General features: G+C 39.5%; 2 protein-coding genes across 2 annotated transcripts in view; both read left to right on the top strand.

Moving 5' to 3' along the window:
* Window positions 1–24,279, top strand: part of RASSF8 (Ras association domain family member 8) — a 49,391-nt gene that overhangs the window by 13,699 nt on the left and 11,413 nt on the right. The window contains exon 2 of the mRNA XM_030479380.1: window positions 13,528–13,723. Coding sequence (XP_030335240.1) covers window positions 13,621–13,723 — 103 coding nt within the window. The 5' untranslated portion in view covers window positions 13,528–13,620. The remainder of the gene's footprint in view (window positions 1–13,527; window positions 13,724–24,279) is intronic.
* SSPN (sarcospan) overlaps window positions 13,652–24,279 on the top strand; it is an 88,723-nt gene continuing 78,095 nt past the window's right edge. Inside the window, exon 1 of the mRNA XM_030479382.1 lies at window positions 13,652–13,723. The gene's annotated coding sequence lies outside the window, so the exon portion shown is untranslated. The remainder of the gene's footprint in view (window positions 13,724–24,279) is intronic.

The raw sequence follows: 24,279 nt of genomic DNA, 5'->3' as shown, positions 1-24,279 counted from the left end.
ATAGTCTTATCTCTGAATACACAATATTAAAGTACTACTAAAGCAAGAAAGTATATTACTAACATTGAAAGCTCTCAAGTTTGGTTAGTTCAGCTTAAATGTTTCGGCTTCCTGTATCTAGGATCCTAGTGAACTTTTGTAAGTTGGAAGGACTGAAAATAGTTGAATAAGCAGGATTTCAGCTCCAGAGTTGTTTTTAATTAAAGGCTTTCTCTTCTGCGGACTACTCCCACGTGAAGGGTTGAAAACTCATAAGTTTCTATGCATAGAATTTTTCTTTATTCCCCTGAGAGGACAACAGACTTGACCACCTACAAAGGATGCAGATATTGCAGTGAAAGCAAACTGCTTCCTCTCCAGGCAGAGATTGGCTGCGAATGAAAAGAAAAGATGGAAGTTTTGATTGTACTTTTCTTGCAATCCATGTGCAACATGATTTCATTTTACAGAGAAATCCAAACTATCTGCTATTGACTGTGCTGCTTGCATACACAGAGATGAATTCTCAGGCAATAATAGTAGATGTTCTAGGTCAAATTTTGGGCTGGTCAGTGTGTTGAGGAGGGAATTTCACTCACATTCAGGTTATGGTGAAAATGCATTGAAAGTGACCTTACTGTGATATTTGCATCAGGGGACTGGCTTTCTTCCATGAAGAGCAAGTTTAATCCTTTCTTTTCAAAAGGTTGCTGAACTATATTGCTTCTGAAAGCAAAAAGAGGAGACCAATCAAAACTTCATAATTGGAACATTGTGAAGAGCTTGTTCTTATCAATATCAGTATGTAGCTGTCATGGTCCATTGGATCCCTCAAATTTATAGGACAACATACTCTGTAAATTAAGCTTCATTTTATGAGTTCATCAGGAAAGGAAAAAAATAAGCAAGGGCTCAGTCCCCTTAGACTAGTTAAACTAGTCTGACACGTGAATTCACTAATTCTGCACTTGAGTTTTCTAACTTAAGTTCTCTAATTCATAACATATAACTCATAACTTGTAACATGTGCATCTATGAGCAAAATAGTTATCTAGCCAATGGTCAGAGTTATCTTTCTTTCTCCTCCATCATGGTGTAGGCATCCCCTGTATCACAACAGGAAGTATGAAAGCCTCAGCAGTCCAGCTGCTATTGAATTCACTTCAAAAGCTTTTTGGGTAAGCTGACATATTTATACCTTCCAGCCTGGAAGTTTGGTCTGTACTGTTGCTTTCCATGAGTTAGCATACTCTGAAGAAACTACCAGACAAACAGTATGCACGGATTATGGCTGCCAGAGACAGCAAGCTGCAGATGATAATGGCTGCATAATGACCTTAAGCTCTTTCTGGCCACCGTGTCCTGCCTATGCGTTCCCTCTCTTTGACCTAATGGTGCTGCTCCCACCATACATCAGGCCTTCGCATATGAGCTGTGTGTTAGCCGAAATCCAAGCAGGGATTGAGTGAACAGTCACACTACCTTTAGAGAGCAGAGCTGAAAGTGTTTTCTAAGGTCTCAGGGACAGTTTGGGATCTCTCCGTTCCCAGTGGAAGGTCTCTTCCAGTGCCTACCCTTCAGAGACGTGCAGCTGCATCTCTGCAGAGCATGGCTGTTTCTGAATAGTAACGCCTTTCCAATGACTTCAGTGTGGGATTCCTTTATGTGTGCAACTTACTACTTATGCAAGAACATTCCACTCGAAAATTATAAAGGTTTAAGCAATTCCAGTTCACCTGGTTTTGATTGGATATGGATACATTGAGAAGCAGGATCATGAAGCAAATAAATACCATTGCAAATTCTGTTACAATGTCCAATATGCTGTATTTGGTTTCCTAATGGGATAACCATTAAATTATTGTAACTGTCCTAATACATTCCCTGTATAGTATACAATAGGCTTTATACTAAAGTTAATCATAACAACTGCATGTGTTGTCTGTACATCTGTCAAGCTGCACAGTATGTTTTCAATTGCCTTATTCTGCTGTTGTGGAGCTTACTCAGTTCTTCCCATGCTAATGGCTGCATTGTTTGAATAACAGAAGAAAGGAAGAAGAAAAGGAGAAGGAAGAAGATCATGAAGACTTAAATCGGTGCTGGTTCCAGAACCTTATTCTTTGTATATTGGACTTTGTTACAATGCAATCATTTTGTGAGGACGGATGGTAACACTTAAAAGCTCTTTCTATGACTGAGTTGAGGAGTAGGAGCATTCTTTAGCTGAATACGTTGCCAGGGATTCCTTGGAAAAACTGGAGTTCACTCAAACAAAGATTGTTTGCCCTTAAAATGAAGATACGCAGTGAGAAGGCAAAAAAACCCAAAACCCTCAGAAAATGGGGATCTTAATAAGAGATCAAAATTTTGAGTCACTGGAGTACATCTGTTTAGGGCCACTCCATCTGAGGTGTTTGAAACGATTAAAGTTGCAGAGCCTGAGGCCTCAGCACTTTCTGGAAGTTAAAGCCCCTTGAACATATGAAACACATAGAAACATGTGCTGTGTGAATAATCTGAAATTAGTTGCTATTGAAACTATAGGCCTTTATTATTACCTCTTCAGTAACACAAATGTCCCAGGGACTTACATGGTTCTGGTGGGTCTCTTTGTTTTTTAAGCTGGCCTGCATTATATGCTTATAACGTAGAACTCTATTATGCTCTATATTTTGCGCGGAAAACCAAGAAAACTTGATATACAACTATGCTAAAGATGTCCAAACCACAGAATCTTGAACTGTTCTCCAGGATTGCTATGCCTAATACCTTCTTTAGAAGAATGGATGCCTTCTGTTTGATAAAGGTGCCTAGAAGCACATGGGCAATTTGGACATTGATGTTTAATGTGCTCATCAAAAAAAAGAAAAAAAAAAAATTGCACATAAAAATTTGCTCATAAGATACTTTAAATCTCTTTTCTGATACGCTTATGTAATTGTTTCTTAATTTAAATTTCCTGGTTTGGATGTCTGGACTTGTTAATGCTTTATATTTTTTTGACAACTTTAGGTCTTTATTTACTCACTAGCTTATGATTAGCAGAAACTTTCTGTGGGCACTCCCCCTTGAGTTCTTTCCAGGATTTAGATTGCTTGCTAGGTAGTTGTGCTTAATAAGCCATTCTGGCCTCCTAATGTTACCTGGTATTGTACACTTCCATAGCTGCATATCAATAAAGATTAGGAATCCCAGCAACCACTTCTCATTTAAAAGAAAACTGGCCAAGCTCTTTTTGTTAAGATCTGTTGCAAAGTTCTAAATCCTTAACCCTATTAACTGATTCACTGCTGCTAATAGCTTTCCAGACTACACAGCTGTCCTCTATGTTTCTGGAGAGGAGAGCTCCACAAAAAAGGATACTACTCTTCAAAGTTTGGTAAGAAAGAGCAAAGAAATCAAAAATGTCCTAATCTGGATCTCTGATTTTTATTTTTTTCCTGTTTCAAAAAAGAAATGCAAACTGGACTTTGTGCTTCATAAGCAGTATGGTGGTAGTGAGTACATGAGCTCCTCAGCTCCTTCACACAGTATTACAGAGCAGCTGAGATACTGTTTTGTTTAGTTTGGACTGTATGTTCTTCAGTACCGGTGCCTAGCATCCCAGCCATTGCATAATTAAGTTCAGAGATATATGGTGAAGATCCATCACGATAGGAAGAATGATGTTAAAAGTCCTTCTGGAGGGACAAATGTACTCCAAAAAGCCTCAATTAAGTTGCCAATCTTCTAGATGCTTTGCAGGTACTCTTTAGACAGATCACTGTTTGTCTTGGCCTCTCTAAATGGCAGTAGAAACTCCAAAAAGAAGGCACACCCTGTCCAAGGTGCGTAGGGCAAGTGGAGATGAGTAGAATAAGATCGATTGGCATGAAAAGCAGTAGGGTCACAATATGCCACATTGTTGATCCATTGTGTTTTCATAAAAGCTGTACAGAAGTAAGTTTAAGGGAGATTTTGAAGTAGGATGATGATGAGATTTAACCAGTAACTTGGTGGAGTTTCTCTTCTATGCATATGTCAAAGGTGACTTTCACGAATGAACCATAAACCAGTACAGTTCACTTGGAAAATGTATGAGAAACAGGAACAGCAGAGATGAGTGGAAAGACTTCCTAAATGAAAATAAGTAGATTACATATAATGTACTAGAAAAAGGGGAGGGCTGTTTTGCACTTTCTGCTTTTGGCAAGTCTGCTGACTCTAGAAAACTGTCCCGACTTCATTCTGGGCAAATGGACAAGATGGGATTACTGAGGGTGCAGTGAGGAGGAAGATGTAGTCATTAAGACTTGAGATGAAAGCCTGTAACTGCATGGCCAGTAATGAAAGGCTATATCTTAGAAGGTACAAAATGTAGACAGTGTCTGAAATTATGGGGGAGGGGGAATCAGTAAGTGGAAAGTGGTACTGGCTTAGAAATAGTTGCAACAGAGAAATAAGGCAGGAAGAGGGAAATGAAAGCTTTTTTTTTTTTTTTTTTTCTTTTTTCCCTTGCTGTATTGAACTTGACCTAATATCCATTTTCCGTTGGTATTGCAGACTGTGACTTTTGTTTAATGTCAGGTTTTTTGGCATAGAATCCTGTTTTTCCTGAAGAGCTCTTTGCTGGGTCATTCTATGAATGCCATATGTGATCTTTGTAAGGCTGCTTCCCAAGGAGATGTGTATTTATAGCAATGTTACTCATCTCTACACTTCTTGCTCCTCCCAGTGAATTTTAGCCAAATTTAAAGAGAATTAGTGGTTTAGAATATATGAAGTTCATAACATTTTCCCTAAAATTATCAGCGGAATAGAGTAGTGATACCCAAGTGTACTCATCTCTGAAGTGGTATTGCAATTCCACATCCATTTTGAGATAGTGTGGCCAGTTGGCCAAAGCAGTGTAGATTTGGCTTGGACCTGGCTGTTGTAGCATCACCACAGCACTGAAAGCACGACTGTGGGAATTAAGTAATGCAGTTACAGTATTTTAGTCCATAAGCTATTGCTGTGTATTATGATTACCTCAGATGTTGCTCTAACAAATAAAATTACCCAACCTCAGAATTGTCTAAAGAGGGGAAATACTAAGTGATCCAGCTGAGTCCTGTAAATAGGGAATAGAAGAAGCAAAGAAGTTCTTTCATGTTCGGGGAAATATGGAAGTAAGCATAACAAAATGTAAATTTTAGAAAGGGATGGGTCTCCCCTGCTCATTTCTCTTATTTACCTTAACTGTTTAAAGACTCCCTGTAGAAATACATTCGTTCTGTCTTGCAGACTTTTCTAGGTTGCCAGGAGAGTGACTTGAAATTCCTTAGATAATGTTTAATGAATAATGTAGCTGCTCTCTGAATAAAGCTTTTGAGATTATAACTTTTAAAAACAGTTATGTTGATTAAGTTGAAAGTGCCTCATTTCTGTTTCAGGAATTGCATTTAATTACAGTGAGATTTCTTTTCAGTAGTCATGTAATACCATAGCTTTAAACCATATTCTTAACTGACTTTAAAAACCTCAGCTAACTCAAATTTAAATAGATATTTCAGTTGTAAAGTGTATTTCATTTCCTGCATTCTTCAGTGCAAGCATGGAAGTGAAGAAGTGGGCTCATTTGCATGCGACTTCCCCAAAAATATAGTGGAAGAGGGTGTTGTGTTTTGATCCATATCTTGAAATGTGGGAAGTACAATAAGGTTTTTGTATGTTTTTCTGAGCTTTATGAAATTTGCCCTTGGTTCGCACTTGGTGACCAAGGAACACCTCATTTTGACAGCAGTGACTCAGTGTGGCTGTAGTCAAATGACAAAGCACAGCGAATACTGCACGTGGGTTTGACTGAAGTATAAAGAACAGACTCAGCACTCCAAAACCAAGAGTTAAGGCAGTTCTTGCCAAAACGGAGCAGATGACCTCATTGCTGTTAGTGTAAATATTGGGAATTGCACACAAATGTCTTCAATCAATCCCTCAACTTGCTCTAAGTGTTTGCAGACAAACTGTAAGGGGAGAGGGAAATGTTGAATGGGTGGGACCATGTCTTTCTTGAAAACATCTGAGAGAATGACCTATTTTCTCCCCTTTGAAACTAGGGCATCTTATAGGCATAAAGCAACTTTGAAGTAAGCTGTGTGTATTGTAGCTTTCATATAAACGTTTCTCCCATAGTGAAAGAGCTTGCTTATTCCTTTGCTCTTTGTTTTGCTTTCTTTCACTCCCACACAGTATTTAGACCATATTAGAAATGTATAAATGTGACTTGCACTTAATGTTGCTGTTTATTAATAACATTGTGGTTGCTATTTTCTCAAATGTGCTATATGTTTGATACTAATGAAGAACAAATGCTTACAGGGCTTTGGAAGACATTACAGTGTGGTAAATATATGCCTGTTTACTTGAGATGATGAATCATAAGATGTTTATTTAATGCATATGACTTTTTTTGAGCTGCTTGTCACAGAATTTATATGCAGTGCAGTCTCCTTGGCTAGCATATCTGGAAAAGGATATTCATCTGCCGCAGAATAAAATGCATCTAAGCTGCTAACTGTCTTAACCTCTGACGTGCTGCTACCAACTATCCAACCCTTCCTATAAGAGTGGTGAGCAGCGAAGCTTTCTAGAATTGGGTCCGTTCAATCCGACAATCTGGTAGAATTGTGATATTTTGTGTTGATAATTTTGTATGCTAGTAGCTGGCATACAGAGTGAGGAAAAGGAGTGCTTCGTGTAAAACCACCTGCAGATGATACTTCAGTCTTAATGCTGAAACAGATTCAAGGTTGGGAATTAGTGATTAAGCCTGCTTGAGCCAGATTCAGACTTTTATCAAAATAAATTCTATCTCAAGAGTTGAAAGTAAGCGCTGCATCAGATACTGTTTTGATTTGCTGGTGCATATCCTTAATTTAATGCTCTTAAGTTTTAAACTTCTCCTCTCAAATTATCCGAGTGAAATCTGGTTAGTATAAGCAAGATCCTTGGGACTATCTGACTTGAGAGCTATCACCATCTCCAAAATGCCCTTGGGTTTTTGTACCTGAAGTCTATGTGGAGTTCAGATGTGTTTTATATCTCATCTTATGGAAAGGAGAGTATTAATTTCAGAGTTGTTGTTCCTGCTGAATTAATTCAAGTGTGAGGGTGTGAAACTTACTGTTAAAAATGCAAGGTTATATTCTTAACAGTGACCAAATAAAAAGAAACTTTAATAAGCCATCTGTTCCACTAACTCACCTCCTGGTTTGGTTTCTTTTGTGGTGATTTGAAGATTTTATGGAACACGGTTGGGTCAAGCCTTGTGGCTTCAGAATTGTGAGTCAAGATACAAGGTGTTATAGACTGTGATGGGCTTTGAAAGCATTAGCGTACCAGCCATCAATACACATTGTGACAATGGTTTGAAACTTAGTTTTCTATGGAAGCATATGAATTTTAGACACAACTTATGATCATGAAGTTTTCTAGCTACCTCATTTCCTGCAGCTCCCAAGCTGGTGAATCCTATTTTGTGTTGCAGTTAGATCGTTGCTAAATGGTATTCCGGGTTTCTTCAGTTTTACTCGTAATCATGAGGTAGCTTAATGAAGTGAACTGATGATAGAGGAGGAAGAGCACTGATGCCCTATTAATGAATTTGGGGATGAACTCGGTATACTGGTGTGTCCTTCAGCTTGCTCGTTAAAGGTTACTAGAGACAGCAAAGACTTGGATTCAGCCCCTATCTATTGTTGAGTAGGACAAAAACAGGAGGGAAGAGGGGGAGAGATGGGTTGTGCTGATGCCTTTGAGATAGCAGTCACTTGTTTCTGTGTGTCTGAAAAGGAAACAAATTACACATTGGACAAAGATGTTCTAAGATGGCTTAGGACAGCAGACAATGAAAAACAAGAGATACAAGGGTTGAGATTAAAACATTGTGAGGGAAGAAGATGCCCTAAAGACAAATATGCTGAAGTCAGAGATCAGACTGAGAATTAAAATATAAGCTAAAAATATAAAAATATAAAAATATAATTTTGAAGGTGGAAGAATTATTTCAACTTTAAACTCACTTCATAGTTGCGATTAATAAAATTTATCTTTAAAAGAGATGAGAAAAGGTGTGAATCAATTCTTTACCTCCTCTTATCACTCCCCCACACCCAAAAGGAAACAAGCTAATAATAGTTTCTGGCTGTTTTTCACCAATACGTATTGAAAAGAGACTTCCAGCTTGACTGGTTTTTTTCTGTGCTGTAAAGATTGTAGCTCAAGGAGAGGTGGGGGGTGTTCTGTTTTCAGGGGAACTACTTTTTGTGGCATCCCCTGCTTCAAAACAGTGTTCTTTTTCTCATTTTCCTCCCACCATGTTGTTAGCTGCATTGCACAAGAAGAAACTGCGAAGCAAGCAACAGCTCCTGGACTAGGCAGTTGAGGGTTCTTGGATGCAAGTCAACTAGTAATTTGTGAGGGGAAACTGACTTTCAGACTTCTGGGGAATTCTAGGTTATCTGGAGGGAACATTTCTAGCAGCCATTGTTGCTAGAAACATCCTCTCATAGTTCAGAGTTTGTATAAGCTCACATATTGGTGCTGTCCTCTCACAGGTAGTTTGCATGTGGCTTTGATTCACTTGTAGCATCTGGATTTTGGCCTGTTTCACACAGATACCTAGACCATCTTTTGGCCTGTTTCACACAGACATGCATTAGACCATCTTTTGGCCAGTGTCATGTGAGGAAAATTCTTTGGTGCTTAAACTCTCTCTAAAGCTCATTCTCAACACTATCATTTTCATGGTTGTGGGATCTCTGGTTGGCTTGTTTTAAGCAGTGCTTATTATCTCTGAGTGTTCCTGTGGAATAGCAAAAGAATAACACGCCACAAGAGAAAATCACTTAGTCCAGCTAAAAAACTTTAGAACACTCCTGTATAAACACTTCCTTGTCAAAGAAAGCCATATGCTGATTTCAAAACCACAACCTGTTCCTTTCTAATAAAATTTCATGTGCAAAAGATTTTCACTTGATATTTAGTCTTGAATCTGCCATGAAAGGTTTGTTGCCCATTTGTCGGTGGGAAGCAGTGTATCTTGTAGGATATTTCTCCTTCATCAATCCAAGGGAGGAGGCTTTTTCATAAATACTAGTTAGCTTGTTTCCAGTGGCCAATTCTTTATTTGCAGTCATCTTCATCTGAAAAATGTTATTTTGCTCTATACCAGGGTTCTTATGATAGGGAGGATCTGCCAAATACCTCTCACAAATACCCTCTTCGCAGGGGGGTACTGTCATGCTCTTCTGGATGTTTTATAAGTTCTTTCTGGTGAGCTGAACTGGCTATTTGTTGGGGGAACAGAAAGTTACTGAAGTGGTTGGCCAAAATTTTGCTGTTGGCTTCAGCTGCAGCAGGATTTTAGCCCTGTTTTGAGGGGCATGCTGCTTTCAGATGATGTGAACCTTCTAAAGATTAGAAATGAGGTGAAATCAACATCTTAATTTTAGCTCTCAGGGATGCTCATGACTTAACACTTACATCAAGGTTAGATAGGTTTTGCAAACATCTGCTTGGAATATCTCTTTTTCTTGAATACAAGAAAAGCCCTTTGCACTTTGTCAGTTCTGACTGTCTTCTGTGAAGCTGCAGACTTTTTGTAGTTCATAAACTAGCTGTGAAGAGGTAGCCAAGTAGTAGCATATATATGTTCGTGTGTACACATTTTTCTTTATACTTAAAACCTGAATAAATACCTGAAGGAGTAAGATATCATCATCTAATCAAGATAAAAGTAGAATTTAGAGTATATTTGTTTAATGCATGGTAAACAATGTAATTGAGGAGGCTTCGGGCAAGGTAATGGAGAACAAAAAGCACATGGGAGAGAGGTGGGGGGAGGAGGAAGCTGAGGGATGTCACATTTTGAATGCTTGGTTCTACTCAGAAATACCTGTCACTGCGGAGCCAGTCACTGAAAAACTAGGAGGGGGGAAGCTGTGATCAGAGGGATGCTTTGGCTTGTGTGCCTCTCCTCAGTAAATTAGCTTTGCATTCCTATTCGTTGCTAAAATAAGTTATGCATAAGGTGAACTGACTTTGAACATATGGGATTGTGAAACCTTAAGTGAGCTTTTATCCCCCAACTCTTTCCATTTGCTTCAGAGATAAATTCATATGGTGTTGGTTTATTTTGTCATCTTTATTGCAAAAGCACAATGTTGATTGTGGACTCAAATTTCAGGTTGGAAAATGTATCTGGGACTGTCATAATAGTCCTCAGTGAAAAGGCGAAGAAGCTATTAATGGTACACAAGTCAGCAGATACAGAATTGAGTACATATGGAAAAAAAAGCCAAATGCTAATAAAAAGGTGTGATAGAGTTATAATTGGGAAGCAAAGACCAAAAGGTTTCCTGGTTTTCAGACCTCTCTGTGAACTTCTACTGCACAATCCTAGAAACCAAACCAATCCTAGATATTTTTTATTATTATTATTTATTCTAGATTAGCTTTGCTTAGAAACCATAATGAGACACTGATTTCAGCACATTAATCTTACATTTCTGAAGTCTGTGTAAGGTTCTGGTCCTTGAAAGAATTCTGTTAGAGCTTCTGGGGCACACAGTCCCTTAATTCAGCGCTGCATACTGGTCTGACGGAAGCATGTACCACAGGCTGATTTTATTGGTTCTCTCTTGCGATTTAGTCTATGAAAACTATTTGCCCTGTAAGAAATGAACGGGAACATTTCTCCCGAGCTCGGGCTGTTTCAAAGACACTTTGTTCAGATCATTTGCCGCTTCGGTGAACACTGTTTTCAAAATTGGAAGTGTCAGCAAATATTTCATTATTCAATGATGCCTCTTTTTAGTAATTTTTTTTTTCTTTTTTTAAAGATGGATGGTAGGAAAACAGATGACCAAAACTGCTCTGTACTGAAAGCAAGACTGTTCATTGCATGCTGACGGGGGGGAAAAACGCACTTGCTGGCTTGCTAAAATGAGAGAATAGTTTGGATGTTGACAGACAAAAACAATTAGAGCTGTCGGATGCTTTGCTGACGTGCGCATTGTCACATGGAGAGATGGCTTGATTGGTGCCAGTAAATCTGAACTGTTCAACTCTCAGCAAGATATTAAGTTAATTAATAAAGTTTCTTATGGCTGTGCTTGGAATGTGAGGTCTGTTTATTTGTGAAGGCAGCTTGTCCAGGAACAAACAACAGAGGTCACTGATGGGGCCCATTAGGTGTTTGCTCAGACTCTGTTCTATTACAGGCTAGTAAAAGACTTTCTTTTGCTTTGTTTCTGGGTACATTAAACCAACGTTATGTGACTGAAGTGTTTCTGTATTTGTGCACTTGTACGGATAATAGTTTTCTTTGAAGTATTTTAACTTTACATGGGAAAATGTTTTATTAAAACTCATTGACCTCTTTGGGTTTTTAGGTGCTTACTCATGTTCAAAAGACTCAATTTCTCTATACATTGTATTCTTAAAAGCTATCACTTTTTTGTTGATTAATTATACAAGCATGTTTGAAGTCTGGTTTTACATATACATTTGGACTTACTTATGCTTCTTTTGTTTTCTAAATGGGTATGTTTGGACAGGGAGTTTGGGGTGTGTGTGCTGAACTGACTTCACAGCAGCCTTGCTTAGTGCTCCTCCACTAAAGCTTGTCCTTTCCATGTGGTGTGACCCCTCTGGCTCTAATGGGCTTTGAGGTGAGCTGCTGCTGACTGCCACAGCTTGTCAGGAGAAGATCAGCGTTTCTTCTGGATCATGTGTCAATATTTGTCAGCTGCTGAATGAAGCATTTGGTTGTAGAAGGGAAATCATCTTTCCACTCTAGCTTGAGGGCTGCACTAATACATCTTTTTGATGCAGAAAGAGATGTTCACTTCACCAGCAGAAAGCAGCTCTGATTAGATTGTAAACATGAACTGTATTAAGGATTTGCTTAGTTTTTCCTGCTCCATTTCTGCCTCCATGTGCAGAATCTGTTAAATCCATCAGGATCATCAGATTCCATGTTTCTTGTGTAACCCTACCCTGCTTGCCTTTATTAATCTCCTCTAAATAACTTGCAGATTTCTTTTACTCTATTCCCGTGTTACCAATTTTCCTGGTACTTAATTTTTAACAAATATTGTCTTTAGTTTTATCACTTTATCCATATTGGATTACCTGAATACATGAGCTGCTTTTATTATCATGTTTTATTTTTCCTCTGCATATATAACCCAGCTATCTCATTAGGGGGTTGTTTTGTTTGGTGGGTTTTCTTGTTGGTTTTGTTTGTTTGTTTTTAAGGAATAATCATTACTGTTGGCTTGTTTCTTGTTTCAGATTTGGGGGGAGGGTTTATATTTTTAAGATGACAATTCTTGGAGGTTTTACTTTGAAATTTTTGAAATTCAGCATCTCAGCAGTTCCGGTTAGAAATGAACTTTTGTGAGCTATGGTGCCAGTGGATCTGCTTATGCAGAAGAAAAACAGCTCTTGAAAAAGCTGAGCTCATAACAAAACCACTGGAGTTCACATCAGTAATTAATCTAGAAGCTAGCGTTAGATAAACCTCGATTAGATAAACTTGACTGTTTGTAACAAGATAGCAGAGGGCATATGGCTGATTGCTATGTCCTAATCTAGCTCCCTAGGTTTTTAACTTTATTTGGACTCATGGGGTTTCTTTGTTTCAGAAAAAAGCAACCTTCTGACCTTCCCCCCCCCCCCCCCCCTCCATTTGCAAACTTGGGGAATTTTCTTTTTTAAAATTAAATTGGGAGCTAGCACACCATATTAGCTGGTATGACTGCTGTTATTTCAGCAAAGGCTATAGAACTATGCTCAAAAGCAAGAACTGACTAGACTAGATGGTATGGCTTGTTTTATTTAGTATCATTGCAGTGCCTGTGGAGAAACCTCAGATAACACATTAGTCAGTCTGTCTCCTTACAGAACCAGCACAGTGTTAGCAGGGGTTAAACCACCTCTGCAACACTTTCCCTGATGCATCTCCATGTTTTAGAGAAAGAGAGAAGCAATCTGTCTGCTTGCTTTCTTTTCTGGGCTTTCCAGCATTGGTACTAAATGCATACATCATTGGGACTAGGAGCCTTCACCTGCTTCTGTATGCAGAGCAAGGTTGGACTGTAATTAAAAAGGTTTCCTTCTTGTTTTCCTGTGCCACCACCTGCTAGGAATGGTTGAACAAACACTGAAAGCATCTATAACCAGTCCCTTGAGACATCCAGGCAGTATATAAAGGAAGAGGGGTACCTGTTGCTGGAAACTGTTACAAGTTTACTCCGGAATTGTTTATTTAATGCTATTCTCTTGGTGCTCTTTTTGTAATAACTTTTAATATTTTAGGAAATAAAATGTAATGAAACTTCTGGAATGCCTACAGAATGGGTAAACATTGCTAAAGCATGGGATGTTTGATGGCTGGTAGTATTTTTAAAGAAAGGAGACTGTGTTGCCTCTTCTATTCAATAAATGTGAAGGTGAATTTGTTAACTTTTAAAATTGGTGATGCCTCACTATAAACACCAGGATTTTTCTCTCTTGCAGCTGCTGAGAGAAGTCTGCTGCATTACCTCCGGTACAGCTGCAACTATGACTTGACTGATTTGCATTCATGGCTCTTGGATGATCTGGTGAACCATGGAGCTCAAAGTATGGGTGGATGGAGTCCAGAGAATTGTGTGTGGGGTCACTGAAGTCACAACATGCCAGGAAGTTGTAATAGCCCTTGCCCAGGCTATTGGTAAGTAACTGTCAGGTGGGTGTCTGGGAACGGGGGAAGCTTGTTTTACGAAGCTAAACCAAGGGGAGGTGGGGTTGTGCTGACTATCAGTAGAACGTGTGAGAGAACCTCGAGTGTAAACTTGCAGCCTTTGATTTTTAACCTGCCAGAGAGAGATTAAAAAGGAAGAAAAGAAACTCTTTGAAATCTATAAACTTTCATTTAGTACAATTTTATTCTCTAAATAATAATACGCTGTCATTTGTCATTGTAAATACAGCTTGGACTGCAGGAGGGGCTAAGCTGTCAATGTTTTGAGTACCAAAGTAGTATAGAAGCAGTGCGAAATAATAGGTTGCTTTTCACAAGCTAATGATGTTCACTGAAATTATACACATTGTAGCTATGTTGGGAACGGTGTAAATCGATTAAATAGATCCTTCAAGTTCTCTCACTCCTGCAGGCGTGTACTGAGTGCGTAACTCAGTACTAATGAAAGGGTGACTTGAAGTCTGCTCAGTGTTAGCCATTTGCTGAACGCGTTAGTGAGGAAAAAAACAAATTTAAAAATCTTTCTGGCTTCCCTACAGAACAAACATTCCTTCGGTCTTGTCAGATCTTTCTCAGTGACTGAGAGCATCCTGAATAAGCCTCAACTTCATTCCTTCAGTGCTTCATATGCTGAATCTTATTCTTTGCTAAAATGGTATAATTGACTTTACATACTATTTAAATGTAGGTTTTAAAACTTTTGTCTTTCCTAAAATTAAATTGATCATTTAAGGGCTAGCTTTTGCAGTTTTCAGTATTCCAACAATTTTGCAAGATTGTGTTAGCAGTCTGGCTCAATTGCGAAATAATAGTTTTCTAATAAAAACCAACCTGGGGCCATGAATGCCAACTAGATATTGTACCTGTAAGCATGAAGTCTGTTTCTCTGAATTTGTGATGCTTATTTAAGTGTGCACTTCTGAACATCATTTCCATATACTTTCATCTGATGGAGTAGAAGACTGGCACTTTTTTGTTTTGTATCTTCAGGGGATGGAACACAATCGTAGCATGTGTATATCTCTGCCCATCAAATACCTTTTAAAGTTTCATTTAAAGACAGTATGTCTCAAATCTTGTATTTAATGGTTAACCGTTAAGTATGCTTTTACTGTTTGTGTTGGCTGCAGCTTTTCATTAATGCTAATTGGTTTGTGAATTGCTTGCTTCCATATCTCATTTTCTGCCTGTAGGTCTTTTAAGACACAATTATGCTAGCATGATTAGTTCCTAGTTCCTAGTACTGGTTAAGAAGTGTTACATAGAGAAACTAAACTGGTTGCGGTAGACTTCTGGTTTTTACTTTGCTTTCAATCTCTTTCATCCTATTTCCTTTGCCTCCTCCCACAAAACAAAAAAATGCTAACCTCCAAGTTCTAGACAATAATTTAATATTCTTCTGTGTAACTTCTCTTTGTTTTTAATGTGTCCTCATTTATTAGCCTGAGCTCTGAAAAGGCTCCATCAGCCTTGGAAATGCACACAGTTTTCGTCAACTCATCAGACTTCCTTTTCTGTAACACGTCACCGGTTCATCTGAGGCATATGACTCTGGTTCCACACGGAGATAAATTTCAGTTGCAACCAGAGCCAAATTAAGATAATCCTTTGGAAACTCCTTCCTAAGGGAAATACCTCTCTAGAAAACACCTACAGTAATGGTGCTCCAGTTTCTCACTGGGGCAGCTAGGACAATATTAAACACTGTATAAATAACACTTGCATGTCTTTGGCAGATAGGGCTTTGCCAAGCCTTCTGTCAGGTTATTCATCAGAAAAGCAACCATATGTCTGCTCCTTTGATTTGGCTATAGATACCAGCTCACCAAGAATAATTGTCACTCAAATTTGAACGGGAATCTATTAAAATGTATCCCTCTAGCTCTTACCTGACATTTGGTGGTGGAAGGGAGCCAGGCGGAGTTGGCTTCCTCCTCGGTTGGCTGTGATCTTTTTTTCCACTTTGCAGTCTGGCTCCTTCAGCAGTCGCATAGCTTAGCAGGACTCAGTATTATTTTGTCTGTCTGTTGGTCTGTCTGTAAAGTTTTTGAGATGCTCCTTTTGTTTTACCGTGTCTCTCAGTTTACTGCTAGATCTTTGACTTAAAAAATACAACACACACATGCAATGCGGTCTTCTTCACTGAGCCTGAAATATGAACTGCAATAGCTATATTACTTGTGTTGAAGTGCAGTGTCTGGAATATCTGCAAATTAATGTATTTTACAGCTGTATCCACTGAAGAAAGCACAAGCCAAAGATACTTGGAATAAGACATCCATAGTTCAAGAAGCTTCTCATGGACAAACTGAAGCTGTCTCTATTCTAGAGATGTGAAAAGAAAATCTTTACAATGTATCTCAAAAATAGGAAAATCAAATGTTTATTGGATGGACTGTGGTTGGAAGGCACCTCTGAACATCGTCTAGTCCAACTCTGCTGCTTAAAGCAGGGTCAGCTAGAGAATGTTGCTCAGGACCAAGTGTGGTCAGGGTTTGAATATAACCCAAGTATGGAGACTCCACCACCTCTGTGGGCCATCTGTTCCAGTGTTCAGTCACCCTTGCAGTAAGAGTATTTTTTTCCTTATGTTTAAATGGAATTTCTTGTATTTCAGGAAATTTGCTGTCACTTGGTCAAATGCAGTGCCGTGTCTCCTGATCTCCTACTGTGATAAGAGCAACAAAAAGGTTTCCATCTGTGTACTTTCCAGCTTTTTTTTTTTGCCTTTTTTTTTTTTTAATGCAAAGACAGGAACTTATGTACTAGGGCTATTTTAGCCAAGCAAAAATAGCAAGTCATGCTGGGCTGTGCCCCTTTTGTAGTAGGTTCTGCCCCATACCCAAAGTGTAGTCTAATCCTTTGGCAGCGGAGTTCTGTCACTTAACTTGCCTGGCTAATGCTCCTTGACCTATTCCTTACAGATAGTGTCTGCCACCATAACTCTTCCAGTGGAAAGGCCTGCTCGTCTCTCTTCCTTTGGTGTACACCTGATGGGTAACATTTGTGTTACCTGTTCTTGCACTGGGGTCTCTTTCCCCTGTTGCCATCTCTTGATCATTTACAGAAAGGAAATATTTCTACTCCAGGTTTCTGTACAAATTAGGGTTTTTTTTTAATTGCCATTTGGCTTGAAGTTAAAGGGTTTAAATTAAATCTCAAGTAAACTTCATTCTTTAAAATAAAGAAGGAGACTTGTTTCCTTTGCTTATCCCAACAAATTTTATTTTACAAATACATGCATATAATCAAACAAATGTGAGAGAGAATAATATCAATTGGATATAACTTTGGATACTGTAATTGATTGTGTCTCTAACTTAGAAAAGCCTTAGCTGGAGGGAGGGTCACTGGAGTTCTGCTCAAGACAGACATAAAACTATCCAGTTACAGGTTTCAAAAGAGTGAAATTGCCTCCCACTGGGGTCTTGAAGAACACTTGATATTACCTTTTATGAGTTTTATCCAGGGCTGATTTTTAAAAACAAACAAACAAAAACCCACCCTCAAGCTGTTTGCAGATTACAAAAAGATTTGACCTTATAACACAAATAAGAAAAGTGCTCATTTTCATCATGAGAAACTGAGCCCTCACCAAAAAGTAAGAATATACCACAGCACACAATTTAAATGGAGAGCCATGAGTCTTGTTTTAAAAACATTTTTGCCAGGAGAGATGAGCTAGATTTTATCACATCCATTATTGTCTATTTTAAAAAGGTACATTTGGCAGCAAATTCTGCTTGTTCTTCTGCGTCCACTAGCTTCTCTTTGCATTCTGTGAAAATCATGCCAGAATGGCTTCATATAAACATTGCTTGCTCATTTTGATTCCTCTTCTTAATCTGGGCAACTGAAAAACAAGTAAAAGGCATTGATACTTTTCAACTGGATGCATGGTGAGATGGTTGGTGACTCCGATCATGGTCTGTTTTGCAAAGTAGTATGTGGGCTTACAGAATCACAGAGTTGGAAAGGACCTTAAAGCTCATCTAATTCCAACCCCCTGCCATGGGCAGGGACACCTTCCACTAGACAAGGTTGCTCCAAGCCCCGTCCAACCTCGCCTTGAACACTGCCAGGGATGGGGCAGCCACAGCTTCTCTGGGGAACCTGTGCCAGTGCCTCACCACCCTCATAGTGAAGAATTTCTTCTATTATAGTCAAGTATGTGCAAGCATAGTGGCTCCTCTCAAAAAATCATTGTAATACTGAGAGGGAAAACAGGCAGTATCCTAGAAGAAGGTGAGCTCACTGCTGATAGTTGAGGCAAATGTAGTTTAACTACAGATTTTTTACTATATATTTTTTTTAAATTTGGCTTTTACTGGTTGTTTTCCATTCAAATCTAAAAAAAAAAAAAAATTCTTCCAAAGGGATATGGTGATGAATAGCGCAGATACAAATACACTTTCCCTGTTTCTTCAGAAGTGTTCTTCTCCCAGTTCCAGCCCCTGTGAGGATTTTTACTGCGCTTGGTGCGATTTCTTTTTCCCACTGGAGACTAGAATGTGCCTTCTATACTCAGAAAGACATGGTTGTTTCCTAGAAAGAGAATATTTCAGTCTACAGACGTGAAGCTTGAATTTCTTACCAAAGTGCACTTTTGTATTCTGCCCTCGCCATAGTTTTCTGTGGCAAATAATTAAAATGGCAGACTTGCTTTAAATGGTGCTGTGGATTTTGGTTTTCTGGCTGTAGCAGTGTAAGGAGAATATGAGCAACATTTCACTGAACAAGAAGTACAGCTGTCTCTTTTAAAATTAAACAAATGCAGCTGTCAGTTTTTTTATTGCAGTTGAGTATTTTTTCCTCAAAGATAAATGGGGTGTATTTACTAAAATAAAGCACAGATTTGTTCATGCTTTTTCAAACATGCAGTACAGCATTGTGAGGCTCAGCCAGAGTTGTATCTGAAAAAATCACTCCACTTTATTGATGTCTCCTCTTATGTTCATCCCTTCCTCCATATAATTTTTGCTAAAGCAAGTGTCAGAGCTGGCTGTCAGATACTTGGAGAGAGAGAAAAGAGTCTGAGGTTGAATTGAATCAGAGTGACGAGTCTGAAGAGGATTAGAAAACGGGAACAATTCTTATGTACGAACTAAGGTTTTTAAACATTTAAACTACATTAATCATGTAGTTCACTGCTAAGAATCACTTAAAACTTGTGTTATTTTTGACCCCAGAATTTCATTCTCTGCTGCTCTAAATAGCAACATTAAGAGGGATAATAAGTACAAGAAAGCTGCATGCTGTGGTGATCCCACGGAGTGATCATACAAACTTTCTGGTTCAGAAACCTTGGGACATTAACCTTGCTGAGAGGCACAGCGGTTGGGTGGGGTGATTTGTTGTCACATTTAATGGTGTGGTACGTCTAGCACAGCGGTGCCATGTGCAGCAGAGACTTAGGCTGCTTGATCTGCTTTGCCACATCTTGCTGTTCAACCTCAGCCAAACTGCTCCTTCGCATTGTTTTACCTGTTCAGGGAGTGGGTCTAAAATACATGCAGTACCTCAGGGTGCTTAGATGAAGGGCAGTTGAAGTATCAGACTTCAAGTGCTTTGTTTTATCGGGTTGTGAGAAACTCTTGTATGCCTTCTTTTTTTTTTTTTCATTTTGACCGAAAGGATGATAGTAATAAACTACGACTTCGCTCCTAATAAAGACATTGTGAGCACAGCTGTATCTGGTGAACTAAGCAGACATTCGCTGCGATTGCACTTGAGCCTATATATCTCTGTGGGCATGTTTTCCTAGGACTGGACTCCTACACTGACTCTCATATTTTTCTATGGTATGCATACATGTGAGTGCAAAATACAGCATGAGTTAACAAATCTGAGTAATGCAAACACTAACCTCTATTCTTTACTGTGAGGGTGGTGAGGCACTGGAACAGGCTGCCCAAGGAAGTTGTGGCTGCTCCATCCCTGCCAGTGTTCAAGGCCAGGTTGGACAGAGCCTTGAGCAACCTGGTCTAGTGGAAGGTGTCCCTGCCCATAGCAGGGGGTTGGAACTAGATGATCTTTAAGGTCCCTTCCAACCCAAACCATTCCGTGATTCTATTTTGAAGGCTTTTTTAATCTTTTTGGGGTATTTAATGAGTTCTCAGGTAGCTAAATAATTTGTTTGGGTTTTTTTTAATTGCTATGGATGTTAAGTATCACATAATGAATGAAATGTCAGCTTTGTATTTCAAAGATACTGAGTTCAACTCATACTTGGTTTATTAAAATTGCCAATGATTACTTTTCTGTTGGTGCTGTTAAAGATTCAGGAGTTAATGCTGTTGCTTCTTTGGTTAAGGCAGAGCATTTTCTCTCACATCGTTCCACATGTTAAGAGTTCATACAAGATTTTACTGGTGTACAATTATTTCTTTATATTGCCTTGTGAAGGAAGATGGTATCCTTCAGCCTAGGGCTGGCGGGCTATCTCACAGGAACCAAGTGGGTCAGAAAGCTGCATCCAGGCTGGGGAGGGGGTGCATTTGTCAGTGCCCCCCCAGAGCTCTGCCCAGTCTGGGTTTTACTTGAGCATGTATTACCATGCCTGGCTTTACCTCCGTGGAAACCTGTGCACAAATAGGCAACAGTGTGTATGTTCTTACTGTGCACTGTTGTGAGTTTGGGGTGCTAATTCAGATTCAGCTCAAGAGCAAGACTAGTACATCTTCCCTTTTATCTTGGCTGTCTTAAAACTTCTGTCTCACATGCAGATTTGATTTTTGTTGGTTTTATTTAAGATTGTCTAGAGTGCCACCTTGCAGGGTGGCTCTTTGGCACAGCTGCTGTGCAGCAGCAGAGGTGGCAGCATCCCAGGGGAAAAATGAGTATGCCTTAGTTCCCAGGCAATTCCCCTGGCACCAAGTGCATCCTGGTGGTCCTGGGGAAAGAGGAGAAACTGGGAACAAGACTGGGTGACCTGTAGAGACAAAGGCCTGCTCTTGCCCACCCTCGCCTCCTCCCTAGGGAAGGAGGGGTTCCCCCATGTTTCTAGCCATCTTTCCTGGAAATTACCTGAGACCAGGGCAGTGATTCACCTGCTTGCACTGACTCACTGCTGCAGATCCTGGCTGTGCAGTGTGAGAGACACTTAATGAAAAGCTGGATCTTGGTGCCTGAAATAAACTTTCGTAGCCTGACCGGAAAGATAAGGCACAGAGATGGTTTTACGTGGTGTATCGTGCTACCTGCATACAAAACCAAAAATGTAGTCCCTGTCCCTGAAATGCTTTGCATGTAAAGGATGCAGCACTTTGGCAAGGGAGAAAAGGGGTGAATCTTTTGTGTCCTGAAAACCAGTACTGATGAGCTCTCAGGTTACAGTCCTGCCAAAAGCATTGCATGAGAAACACTGCTCCTGATTCTTTCCTTTGGTAATTCATTTTGACTTTTGGCAGCAGAAATAGCGACTCATGTCTACTACGTCAGCTGCAAATACAGAGAAGCTAAAAGTGAGTAATAGTTATGTGGGTCCTACAACCTTCATGAAGCATAATTTAAAAGTCTACCTTGTGAGAGTCTTAAACAAAACAAAAAAAAAACCAACCCAAGTTCAATTACCTTGTTCCTATTTTTCATTAGTTTAATCACCATTCATTGTAATGGAATCTGTGTTTAAATTACAAAATTACATCAATCCCAGACTAAGACTACAGTGATTGGGCACATGACATGGGCACTCGGGCCCAGAGCTTGCTGTTTGGTTGTACGGCAGAGCAGTGGCTGACCCAGGATGCTGGCTGTAATTAGCTCTTGAATGTCTCAGGGATTAAGTGGTAACTGGTGGCATTAGAACTGGGTTCAAACCGCTGATGACAGCTAGTTGCAGGCTATGAGAACATCAGCATTCCTTTTTTGATCTCTTTTTCACTTTTAAAATAAAAGATTGTTTTGAAGATGTCCCTGCATTAATAGAACCTGTGATAAGTTTGTATGCTTAGGTAGCTGTAGTAGCTGTAGGTAGCTGTTATTTGGCCTGTTAACCTTGGCACTGGCCCTTTGTGCAGTGTGCTTTATGTATATAAATGTATACCTACTTCTGTTATATCTCGTCATTTGCTGTCTTGCAAAATAGATACAAATTCATGGTGCTTGGTTTGAGATGGTAGTATTATATGGTCCATGGAGGGGACTATTACATGGTCAGTGGGTCAGCACAGAGTATTAATGAGAAGTAGCTGGCCAGTGAAGGGGGTGTAGAGGCTCTGTGCTTTCTCCAACCCCTGGACTGCTGTTTTCTGAAGAGGGAACCACAGAACACAGCACAGCTGGTGCTTGTTTGGGGCTGGCTGCATTGTTTTCTCTACCATTCGCTGAAGTACAAGGCTTTGATAGAAGTATTAAAAAAAACAACGAAACTATTATGTTCTAGTCTTACCTATTCTTAAAGACAAGCTTGATTTCAGATGTTGTAAGGGATCCACTGACAAGGCACATGCCCGTTGTGAACATCAGTACAGTAACTAAAGCTGTGCTTTGGCAGCTCCTTGAACTGACTGCTTAACTACTCATCCAACTTCACCTGGAAGTACTTCATAAATCTGTATGAGATTCAGTGTGTTCAGTAAGCAACTGGGAGAAGCACACTATGGTTTAATGAGTGCTGTGTGTTGCTGACATGGGGCGCATTACGTGAATAAAACAGTAACTAATTTTTAGAATGATAAGGTTTGCATGAATGACGTAGGACTGAGTTCTGCCAGGTTCTGTATGAGCACAAACAATCTCTTGTTTTAGAAAGCTTATGGGCAACATACAAGACAAGAAGCAGCATGCAGGCGTTGAGCTGCTCTTTGTCAACAACCCAAGCAAGCTGCTTTCTCCTTGTCAATGGTAGCACATCAAACCACCAGTTTGTTACAAGGATGCCTGTGTTCTGAAATATTCTGTCATTAGTTTTGAATTAACTCAGTCTCCCTTTCATTTGTGAATTAATCCCTTCTAATGCAAACAAACATCACAGTTGTGGTTGTCCAGGTATTGTTAATCTGCATCATACGTAGGCTGAACACACAAAACCTAGGGTATGATTTCAGACGAGGACAGCTTTGGTTTAGACCAACACTGAGCTCCAGGTGTGGTAGTTGAACTGTGGAAGTATTACTTATACAAAACACTTTCTTTTATGTGGATCTTGAGTGCTGAGTTCATTGTTTAGGACAGCATGTTGATTTGGAACCCTAAGCTAAGATGGAAATAGCTCTTTGCAAGGGTTTTGCTTAATTTCTGAATTTACTTTTCGTTGAGATTGTTAGCTTTACTCCCCCTCCCCTCCTTTTTCTCTCTTTCTCCCTTTTCCTTCTCCTTCTCCTTTTTTTCCTTTTTCTGTTCTGCGCCTCTTGTTACATGTCTAAGTAGTGCATTTAATAGCAAAGTGAATAGAAGGTGCATGCTGATCACTCCCCTAGTGGTATGAACTCTTGTTTACAATTTCAAGACTTCTTTGAACTTGGCTGTTTCTGACACAACAAGAACAGTAGTATCATTACCATGATTACAAGCTGAAAGCCAAAAGCTTTTAAGATTAACAAAATAGAGTGGTAAAGTGCAACCTTTGTCCTGGGTTCTGTGGTATGTTTTACTCCATCTTTCTTCTCTGGGATTTTATTGCTAGTATGCTGTGGCAAGCTGCACTGGATTTATTTTTCCTATAATGACACTGATGCCTACTACAAACTGTAAGTCTTCATGGATCAATGAACAATATCGTGGGTTGGCAAAAATCTCTGACTTTGCATCTTGGCATAGTCAACTTGGTTTTGAAGTACTTTATTGGAATAAACCTTAAATCTGTTTCTGAGAGTGTTGGCCAAGCATGTTTGTATGCTGATACTTTTTTTTTTTTTCCCCCCTCTTTTTTCTCTCACTGCTTACCTCGTGTCATTTATTTATAAGGCATTTGAGGTAGTGGATTGCTGTTCTCGTGCTGCTTGCCTTGTTTTGCTGACTTCTGTCAGTCAGATCTTAATCTTCTCTTCCAGCTCTCACCCCTAACTTGGAAGTGAACATGGACATTTTGGTCTCTTACTTGGCCAGCTACCTCCCTCCACTATGAGCCAAAGCAGCCTGTTCTCTAGGTGGTGCCTGTGCAGCTGATTTTTTGTCGTCGTTCTTTCTATTGGGAGCTAATTGTGAGAAAGTGAGACCAGAGGAACCATTTCCAATACAGTAGTAATATCCCAGGGAACTCTTTATAAGGCTGGTCAGGTTTTAGGGGGCCGCACCATGTATTAATCACCATGGTGGAGCTTGTTTCCTACAAATTTGAGGTGGGTAGCCTGTGCAAGTGTTGTGGTTCAAGGCCCAAGGCAGATCTCCAGCCTGAGATTAGGATATTTTTGGTCTTTTGGGAGAAGTGTGGTGGTTGGGTGAGTGGTGTCAGGGAAGAAAATTCATCAAATGGCTTACCACTGATAACTATATTTATTCCAACTCCTCCACACCGTAGCTGCATGTATGACAGGTTTTGTAGGCATTTCTGTGCTGAAATAAATCTTCATTTGAATTATGATCTA

The sequence above is a fragment of the Strigops habroptila genome, chromosome 3, assembly GCF_004027225.2.
Source record: "Strigops habroptila isolate Jane chromosome 3, bStrHab1.2.pri, whole genome shotgun sequence".
In the NCBI taxonomy this organism is placed as follows: Eukaryota; Metazoa; Chordata; class Aves; order Psittaciformes; family Psittacidae; genus Strigops; species Strigops habroptila.
The sequence above is the reverse complement of the archived record's forward strand: the minus strand, read 5'-3'. Positions and strand labels throughout refer to the sequence as shown.